Raw genomic sequence first — 11,030 nt, 5'->3', positions numbered from 1 at the left:
CCTGGTAGCCGTTTAGACTATGGACCTCCTGTTAATGAACAAGACGCAGTATGTATAATTCAAGATCTTTGTTATGATTTTTTAAAAAAATTTTAATTGTGACATAATTTTTATCTCATTTCGAAACATAACACTCAGTCTAAATAGCAAAAGAATTAATTGTCAAACGACCAATTGATATGAAATATAAACTTGGGGTTGGCAATACTGATGTAATTTGGCCAGGTGGTGTTACCTGGTCACCATAGGAGAAAACTAACAACACAATTATATGTTAATCCGTTCTATTCAATTCAAGTAAATATTCATATCATGATATAATATTAAGAGTTTAAAAGGATGGCAATTGCTTTGGCCATGACTGACTGTTAATAAAAAACACATTGTACATGCAAATTTTGAAGAGATATTATACAAAAATTGTAGTATAACTTTGACTGCGATTGCAAATATGCAAGAAAGATGTTTAGTAATATAAATACCAATCATGTACAATGCCGAATGACTTGAAACAACATGAATATGTTATTGATAAGTGCGCTAGAATGCCATATCAAAACGTAACAAGCATTGTCTACTATGGAATGAACCTTAACATGATTATCTTAGATAAATTTGTTATTCTTAGTCATATATAATGTTGAGCTATCACATATACATACTAGTACTAAAGATAAAGATGTCTACTGAAATAACATTTTCTTAATTTACTTTGTTATTATACCGTTATATCGTCAAGATCCCAAGAACACTATAGTCTCATAACTATTTTACATTAACATCATTATTTAGATAAAAGTGTTATTCTAAGTCATATAAATTTTCTAATGTTCAGCTATCACATATAGATCTATATAGTTCCGAAGACGAGGGTCTACTGCAAATGACTTTTCTTAATTCACTTTGTTATTATACCGTTATATCATCAAGATCCCAAGAACACTATTTCACATATTACAGCTATATAATAACACTATTTCACATATTACAGCTATATAATTTTAAAAATAGTCACATTGACAGTTTCTGCATATTTCGTAATCACTGGGATCCTGTTTTGGAAGTCTGTCAAGGTTCTTTCCAGCAGTCAGTCATGACGAAATCATATGAGTGTACCGATGAATAGCATACAATAGATCTAAGTGAACGTGTTATCCTGAAAATATAAAGAAACAGAACGAAGCAACTCTTCGATACTAATGGGTTTTTGGGGTGGGAGGGTTAAAAATTTAAAGAGAAAGAAAATAGTCGACCTTCCTGCTTGAATCCAGCGTGGAAAAGGACAATTTCACGTCTGATCTCGATGTCGTCACTTATTTATGACATCACAAATTGCACGCGACCAAAGCAAACAATCCCGGAGGAGTTTTCTCCCTTAATACTGACTGGGAACCAGATAACTGCACTCATTTAAAGACAAGCTGTAAATGACTGGATTTACCTGGTCACCATAGGAGAAAACTAACAACACAATTATATGTTTATACGTTCTATTCAATTCAAGTAAGTATTCATATCATGATATAATATTAAGAGTTTAAAAGGATGGCAATTGCTTTGGCCATGACTGACTGTTAATAAAAAAATACATTGTACATGCAAATTTTGAAGAGATATTATACAAAAATTGTAGTATAACTTTGACTGCGATTGCAAATATGCAAGAAAGATGTTTAGTAATATAAATACCAATCATGTACAATGCCGAATGACTTGAAACAACATGAATATGTTATTGATAAGTGCGCTAGAATGCCAAAGCGCCGGTCCGAGAGATAAGCCAAGGACCAAGCCCTGCCAAGGACAAGCGCATTATCAATAGCCCTAAACAGCCAAAATGTATTAAGGCCCCCTTCAAATTCAACTGGACCCCCCAATTTCTACAGATATTCGTGAAAATTACTCCGGATATCGGAGGTGGCCCCGGAGTTCGGACGCCGATAATCTTGGATGGCCCGCTAATATAGCGATCATATGGCACATCCAATACAGGGTTTTAGATGATCTGCAAATCTGTTTCCGGATCTCGGAAACGTGACGCCGGATTTCGGGCATCAGAAAAGGGTGCCGGAAATCGGACACCGCTTAATTGTAATTATTACATCTCTCCGGACATCGGAGCTTATGCCGGAATTCGGTCATCGCTAAAATCTATGTTCCCGACATCGGACACTTATGCCGGAATTCGGTCACCACTAGTGATTTTTATTTATTTATTTTTTTTTTGATATCAAATATATAATAATCTTTTCCGAGACGTCGGAGGTACTGCCGGAATCCGGTCGCCTATATTGATTATGTGATACATATCTATATCTCCGGATGTCGGAGTTAGTGAACGATAGTGGAAATATGTTAAATATCTGTATCTCCTGACATCTGAGCTAGTGCCGAAAATTCAGTCAACGGTAATGGTTATACGACATATTAAATCTATACACCTGAACGTCGGAGCAAGTGCCGGAATTCGGTCACCAATATTGGTCAGATCTCCGGAAGTCAGAGCTAGTGCCGGAATTCGGTCACCAAATATTGATTGTATAATATCCGGACGTCGGAGCTAGTGCCGGTATTCAGTGATATGTATATGCATCTCCGGACGTCGGAGCTAGTACCGGAATTCGGACCCTGCCAATCTTGAAAAATATCATGAATATAAAGCTCAGAAACTTGAAAAAACTGTCGGAGATATTTTGATTATTAATTATCAAGTTCAAACAGGAAGGTTTATTTATATATATATATATATATATATATATAGTAAGCGGTTCATCTGCTTATACATTTATAATACCATATAGTTATGCAAATAGTGCCGGATTTCGGTCACTACTTTTATTGCGTTTCAATGTCTAAAAACTTTTGAGTAATACATTATTTTACGGGTAACAGTCTCTGTTATGTTGCAAAATAGCCACAATACCCTCTTTCAAATTATTTGTAAAGATTTCATTACCGAAGTCAGCTAAATGAACCATATCCCGGAAAAAAGGCTGAGCCTCAACTATATCCTGGTGTCTGATATAGGCACCACCAATTGCTTTACAATATGATTGGAGTGTGGTATTAAAACGCTTTCGGGCCTTGTTCAACTTAACGTGATTACGTTCACCACGGTAACAGAGACGTGGTAAAATTTGCGACCACACAATTTTTATAAATACATAACTGATGGATATCGTTCAGTGTGCGTATAGCTAGAAGCTCAGCCTCATTTAAGGGTGTCTGTCCAATATCATTACCCCCACAGTGAATGATAAGTAGGTCCGTGTATTTTTGATATTTTAATGAAAGCTGTTGTATTCCTTTAGCCAAGTGCTGAACTTTCATTCCCGGCCTGAAATCCCAAATAATATTAACGTCCAATCCGAGGTTGCAACCTTGATTTTCTCTGGCATAGTAGAAAGCGTCTCGGATAATCGAGGACCCTATCACCAATACCTCGGAAGCACCTAAATTAATAATGAAATAATTTATGCTCTTATGTATGACCGATAAACATTCGATTTCCAGCGTCCTGCCTGTTTTATTGCAGATTCCGACATTCCTTTAATATACATGTAAGTAGCTCCACCCATTCTGAACGATTGTGATTTGAAAACTTTTAGAGGCTGCCCCAACTGTTTAAGGCACTTGCGTAGAACCTGCTTAAATTGATATTGCGTTAAAGGCTTTCCATTTGCATGGCAGAAATACTGACCTTGCACATAAGGTTTTTGATTTTCGTAATCTTCCAAACTATGTTTGAGCAAAGCGGCATCTTCAGTTTCAAAACTTACTCGAATAATTTGACCTTGACCCTGCTGATCTGTTTTGGACAATTTTAAGTGTATCTGAACGAATGTGTCGCAAAGTTGTATCTCACTGTTAAGAAATGCCGTTTCACTCACGCATTAAACCGAAAAATGCAATTAAAAAAGCTGTCTGGAAGAGTAATGTTTCATAGCTGGATATGCATATAAACGTCAAGCTATGCACAATTTGTTTCAAGAGGTCTAATGTGATCGGCCGGCGTGTGTCAGACCGCCTTTGTAACCTGTTCATTCCTTCTAACATTTTCCTAACTATGAAAAATTGGGTATTATCCTGTAGATTATTTATCTTATTAATGTAACTAATTGCTTCAATATGGCAGTTTACCGTTTTATATGCATATCCGCGCTGCGACATGAATGCTACATATTCTATGATATCATTCAATCTAGGTGGCCAAAAGTTTGGATAGATCATCAAGCGTCGGAAGATTCCACTCCAGACTTGTAACATTTATTTGTATTCTCGGCTTTTGACCCATTTACCAATCGAATGATTTCGTGCTGATATACCGCTGAAAATCGAATGGAATAGAGAGAGGGGTTTTACTTGCTGTAACTGGCAAACAACTCTGCAGTCTACGGAATTGTAATCTACTTATAGCGTCGCAGATCTCATTTTCCTTCGACACGATATGAGTTGCTTTTATTTGTATGTTGTTATAAAGCAATAACAGAACAAGTTTTCGCATAAGTATCATGACTTTAGAGTTTCGCGACGATTTTTTATTCAATATTTGTACAAGACTCATGTTGTCACAGTGGAGTATGATCTTTTTTTCCTTTGAGTTTTAATCCCCATGTGTAAAAAGCTAAAAGAATCGGGACGAGTTCCAGAAGAGTTATGTCTCTAAAAACATTATCACTCCAAAACGCGGGCCATTTGAAAACAACCCATTCCCCATCCAGGTAAGCACCACAGCCTAACTGTCTGTTACAAGCTGCATCGGAATAAAGGTCAAGGTCATGGTTGGACAACCAGTTTAATTCGCTAAATATGGATACGCCATTAAATTGATCTAGAAATTGCAGCCATGTTCTGATATCATCCTTAAGATCTTTACTTAACCTAATGTAATGATAAGGTCTCTTAGCCTGAGACTGTGTCGTGTACAGTCTACAGTTAAAAGTTCGACCCGCTGATATTGCTTAAGTAAAGAAATTTAGTACACCCAAAATTTATTGTAATTCTCTTAATTTAATTTTAGGTTTGACAAGTGCACCTAGTAAAAGCGTCTTAGCTTTATTTATTTTTTCCATTGGAACCCTGATTTCCATCTTCAAAGAATCAATTTCTATGCCCAAATATGTTATTATTGTAGTTGGCCCTTCTGATTTTTCATCATTTATGGGGATATTTATATCATTACATATGTATTCAAAATGCAACGTGAGATTTGTACAATCCTCTGTTTTTGCTTTTCCTGCAAAGAAAAAGTCATCTAAATAATGGTCCAAGTTCGATGAATTTGCACGTTTAGTTACGGCCCACTGGAGAAATGTTGAAAATATCTCGAAAATGGCTGGACTGACAGCACAGCCTTGTGGAAGCATCTTTTGAATCCAGTACATTCCGTCAAATTTAATACCTAATAAATCAAAGTCGGTTGGGTGTACAGGGCAAAGATTGAAAGCTGACTTTACGTCTCTTTTACCCATCAGTGCACCGGGCCTAAACGCTGTATTATTTCTAAAACATTATCGAATCGGGAATATTGCACGGCAGAAATTTCATGATCAATGAAATCGTTGACACTAGTACCATCATATGGATATGATAAATGAGTAAAAAGACGCATTCCGCCTGTGCTTTTGGGAACTAATCCCACTGGATTAACCCGTAAATTCGATAACGGTTTAATTGTAAATTGCCCCAAAATTCTTCCTAATTTTACTTCGTTTTCTAATTTTTCCGAAAGAATGGCAGGATATCGTGACGCAGACTGCAAATTTTTTGCTGTGAATGTACAGTGTGGTCCACTGTAATGCAACTTAAACCCCTCTCTAAAGCCATGTAATATAAATTTAGCATCTGCATAGTTATAATCTTTGAGCCACGTTTCTAACCGCAACGTGTCTATTGGGGTGCTGCCTAGGTCCCAGAGATGCTCGAGGAGGTTCAGATTGTGAGTAGTGTTCAAATCTGGGGTATCTGAAAGTATTTGGCCTGAAATTATTACAAGAGTTCATAAAACCCGGTGCAGGTGTTCTACATAATAAAGCAGAATGTGTACCGGTACATTTTTTACACTTATGCAAGTATTGACAGCCCGGCTTTGAACAGAACCCTTTTCCATTAAAATCATAGCAGTGATTTTGTTTGTGTACTACATTTGAACCTATATTAGTTGTCATGGTAACCATCCATATTTCAGCATCAATACTGGACCATTTTGTATTTGGATATTGTGACATTTTGTACCTAAAATATTTATCGTACTTTATCCAGCCGACTGGATTTAATTTTGATGCAGACCGGATCGTGTTTAAATAATGTAACAAATCTTTTGCTAATGCCGGGCTTCTAGATATTAAAATGCTCATATATATAAGAAAGGCATCGGTCCATTGTTCAATTGACTGTATATTTAGTTTTTTGGACCTAGAGCTGTCTGACAACAATATTTCGCCGTTTACAACCTTTAACGTGTGGCTCTTAGTCCCGGGTGTATCTTTTTCTAATAGACCCGACAACTCAACAAATTCGCCATTCAAGATTTTTTCTTTAATATTTGCATTGACATGTATAGCCATATCTGATACCACAAAAATGAAAGTATTTTCATTACCTGATGCGGGCGTATCTGTGTTGGCTCCATGTAACATCGGGGGCTCGAACACAGCTCCGGCAGGAGCTACTTGACTGGTTCCTTGATATTGTGACATAACATGTGGTGCCGGTGCCGGTGGTGGAGGCCCGAATACTGATGAGGTAGGAGGTACCGGAGGTGGAGGCCCGAACACTGATGAGGTAGGAGGTGCCGATGGTGGAAGCCCGAATACTGATGAGGTAGGTGCCGGTGGTGGTGGCCGGAACGCTGATGAGGTAGGAGCTACTAGATTGGCTCCCTGTGTAACCAAGTGCTGCTGAGACGGTGGTGGAGGCCCGAATACCCGTGAGGCAGGATTGACTGGAGTATGGGCTATATTTGATCCCTGTGTATAATGCTGCGGTGGCGGTGGCGGTGGTGGAGGCCCGAATGCATGAGTGATTCCGAGCTGTGGTCCATATATGTTTGGGTCCGCAATTGTACGTCCCTGGGCTGGGATATTCCCACAACACTGATCAGCATAACTGTCCACATAATTATAACCCTGATTCACATTGTCCACATAACCATACATTGCATCCATAGCCGGAGGTGTAACGAATGAATCATTTTGTACTGGCGTGTTATTGTCTGTTTGTGTCGTGGTGGTGACCCTTGTCTGATCAGACACATTTGTATGATGCGTGTCCCGTTTGGAATTGGTCTGTCTTGTTGCAGTGGTCCCTCGTCTCTTTCTTGATGTGGATTTTTGTGTCCGAGGCATTTTTCTCAAAGAAAAAGAATAAAATATATAGACAAGCTATTAAACAAAAATAATAATTGTATCGACTAGGTATAAATCAACTCTAAACTTTTTTCTTTTTCTTTTTTATACGGCATTCATTTTCCTCGAAATGAAATCACAGACTCAATGACTGGTCTTTTCTATCGTAATTTCATAAAGCAGTTTTATAAAATTAAAAAAGACGACAATTATTGCGCTATGATACAGAGCTTACTGATATTACTACTAATTTATTTTAAATTGTTAACTCTACGTTAATGCTATTTTTATATATCGAATTAAAACAAAATTATTTAAAAATTTAAAGAGAAAGAAAATAGTCGACCTTCCTGCTTGAATCCAGCGTGGAAAAGGACAATTTCACGTCTGATCTCGATGTCGTCACTTATTTATGACATCACAAATTGCACGCGACCAAAGCAAACAAGCCCGGAGGAGTTTTCTCCCTTAATACTGACTGGGAACCAGATAACTGCACTCATTTAAAGACAAGCTGTAAATGACTGGATTTGTTGATATGCAAGCTTTTTGCACGGACAATAAAAATATAAATGACTAGTGTACTGTGATAGATATTTTAAGTAAGTATGCTTGGTTTATTCCATCAAAAATAAAACCGGAGGAACTTTTACATAAGCATTTTACAAAACAGTCTCAAATGGAAGAATTCTTAAACATTTCTAGCAGGATGAAGAAACGAGTTTTATAAATAAACTGTCCAAATATTTTGTTTTTAATAATGATAAAATAAATTTGTATATATGACACATGATACGAAGAAAAGGCGGTAGTCATAGAGGTATAGAAATATAAAACAAATAGTGTGGAAATACTTTTCTGCAAACAATATTTACACTTACTTGAATGATTTAGAGGAAATGGTAAACAAGTCTAATAAAACAAAGCATTCTAAAACTAAACTGACACCGACTGAAGCCTGCAAAGATTCGAATTAATGCACTCTTTACTTTAACTCGAACGGTAATTTGATAGTTCAGAAGAGTTAGCTAGTATTAAATCGGAGACCGAGTTCGTATAGTTAAAATAAGGAAACATTTGAAAAAGATTACACACCAAACTGGACTGATGAAATAAGTATATGTGATCATTTGAATCCGTAAACAATACGTAGAATATTTTACTATAAACTATGTATAGAATGAATAAATTGAATGTGAAATGTGTGACCAAGAACGTTTTCCGACTAAGCAAGAAGGATTTAGAAAAGAAAAAGTTATTAAACGAGGCTATCCGTAAAAACAGGTCTTAGCATAATGGAAAGGATACAGTGACAAAATTCAATGGCTGGATTTCGTTTCCTAACCTTAAATCATGAAAAACGATAATTAACTTAAAGAGAATTAATATAAATGAACCATATTAGGTAATAAATAACCAGAAATGAAATGAAAACAAAAGATCAAGTAGTTATCCCCTCAACTAAACTAACAACTGTTAACACAAAACGTTTCCTGTTTTGCAGAAGAGTGAATACCGTATTACATATCACAGCTGGTATTAAAGGTTGCTTCGTTTAATTAGCACTAACTACTTCCTGCATTTTTTATTTCTTTGACATAACTAAAAGCCGGAGATAAGAAAACTATTTTGAAAATATATCACCATAAAATAAAACAGGTAATATCCAAAGCCTACAATGGACACATAAAAAAGAGAAAAAAATGTTTGAAGACATTTTTACAGTTCTTTTAGAATTGAAGATAGACAAGCTATTCAATGCCTCTTTAAATGTTTATCAAGTAATTTTAGCTGAATGAATAAAGTGATAGTGATAAGAATAGAGAACACTGAAAGAAAAAATATCTTTAAAAACATCCACCATAAATTATTTGATATACATAATGTGCGTAATAATCTTATTCTCTAAGTATAACATAAAGATGTCGTTAAAAGACACATTGATGTCATGATTACAACAAAATTAAAGAACACTCGATTGGTGAATTAGAAAATGTCATAGGTCATTATCTTTAGATAAAGACCTATTTGAATGGAGTTGTGGTTGTTTAATACCAAAAAACAAGAAAGTACAAATAGGATATCTGATTGTCAGAAAGAGACAGACTATGAAAATATACTCGTACATAGAAGCACTTTTACAGCATCCAAAGACATTCAAATAAAATCAGGACTACAGTGGAGATCGCGATAAATTTCCGCGATTCCGGGAAACGAGCCCGTAATTGTTCGGTAACCGTTCATGAAACAATAACCTTGTGGAAAACTGGAAACATGTAAATGAAACTTCGCATCCAGTTACGCATGAGCATCGTTAAACGAAAACTGTAAAACGAACGTGTTAGATAATGCACAAAAAATTAAAATCGCGATTTTTTTGTGTACTTGCTTATTTGCTTATGTCGCTAACAATTTAGGGAAGAAGATTTTATTTAAGTGCTCTGCCTTACACATACATAAAAGAATTTATTTTGCCTTCAGCGTTAAATGTCCTGTCACAAATAATCAGTGGCTAGGTAGTTGAATCTACGGTGTTTAACAGGATCAAACAATATATTACCAGTCATACTGAAACACATTAGTTTATTAATCTGCATTGCAAGAAAGTTGTACCTCTCGTATTGATTCATACAGTAGTCTGCTATCTGTCAGGGGTATTAAAAGAATTAAAGGCATACAGTTGTTAACGTATTCAGTTATTGTGGTGGCCCCTCTTTGACTATCTATTATTTTAGAGTTCGTCCTTTTAGAAATCTATCTTTTATTTGTGTACTGCTACAGCTGTATTATAATCATGGTGTCTATGGAATTGGTTCTTTTAATACGGGACAATCAAAAGAAAGTTTGCAGACTGTAATAATAAAGATAATGTCTCTTTCTTGTACAAATATCACGATGGTACAGATGTTTAATACAGGTACTTGTATGTAAATAAGTATCGATACCCTGAAAAAAAATCAATTACATTAACTTTTTTAACATGTTGGGGGCCACCGTGGACGAGAGGTTAAGGTTGCTGACTTAAAATCATTTAGACCTCATCGATGTGGATTCGAGCCTCACTCGGGGCGTTAGATTTTTCGTGCGAGGAAGCCATCCTTCTGGCTAACGGAAGGTCGGTGGTGAATTAATGCATGGAGGGGCACCTTGGGTCTTCCTCCACCATCAAAGTAGGAAAGTCGCCATTTTACCTATAATAGTGTCGGCGCGAGTTTAAACCCAACAAAACAAATATATAAATTTAACAAGTTATTCAAAATCAAAATTACAATGCGATATGACAGACGACAATTGTCAAATATGTAAACAAATATTGACCACCTGATAAAATCAGACATGCTTAGCATTACTGCATTACAGTTGAAATATAATTTGTTTACAAATAACGATCATGTACTGACGGTAAATGAATATAGTAGTCAAATTATTTACATGGAAATGTATAAATTCAAGTTGAAATACAAAAATGCACAAACTATATGAGAGGCTTAATATGTGATAGACATCTTGAAAATTTGACTCAAAAAAATGACGAGTACAGTGATTGGTTGTAAGTCATCATGTGCTTACGTTTTATATAGATTAATTTATAGGACTCATATTGGAGAATTATTGATGTATTTCCTTTGGACTAAAAAATAAATTTGGAACAATGGAACGTCATAATTGTCATAAGTTTGACGA

At 35.9% G+C, this 11,030-nt stretch overlaps 1 protein-coding gene across 1 annotated transcript; it reads right to left on the bottom strand.

Annotated features, from left to right (window-relative positions):
- Positions 1 to 237: 237 nt before the first annotated feature.
- Positions 238 to 7,865, bottom strand: LOC123551591 (uncharacterized). The gene is made up of 2 exons (XM_045340637.2): positions 6,602 to 7,865; positions 238 to 3,452 (listed from the first exon to the last, which is right to left on the bottom strand). Exons 1-2 carry the CDS (start codon positions 7,344 to 7,346, stop codon positions 3,109 to 3,111), a joined length of 1,089 nt encoding a protein of 362 aa, XP_045196572.1. The 5' UTR covers positions 7,347 to 7,865; the 3' UTR covers positions 238 to 3,108.
- Positions 7,866 to 11,030: the final 3,165 nt, after the last annotated feature.

This window comes from Mercenaria mercenaria, chromosome 4, assembly GCF_021730395.1.
Source record: "Mercenaria mercenaria strain notata chromosome 4, MADL_Memer_1, whole genome shotgun sequence".
Lineage (NCBI taxonomy): Eukaryota > Metazoa > Mollusca > Bivalvia > Venerida > Veneridae > Mercenaria > Mercenaria mercenaria.
This window is presented reverse-complemented; position numbering and strand designations above follow the sequence as displayed.

Excerpts from the sequence above, each read along its gene's own strand:
- LOC123551591 (XM_045340637.2), bottom strand. The coding sequence starts at position 7,346 with ATGCCTCGGACACAAAAATCCACATCAAGAAAGAGACGAGGGACCACT. Across the intron at positions 3,453-6,601 it reads CACAGATACGCCCGCATCAG|GTGCTTCCGAGGTATTGGTG; the intron begins GTAATGAAAATA and ends TTATTAATTTAG.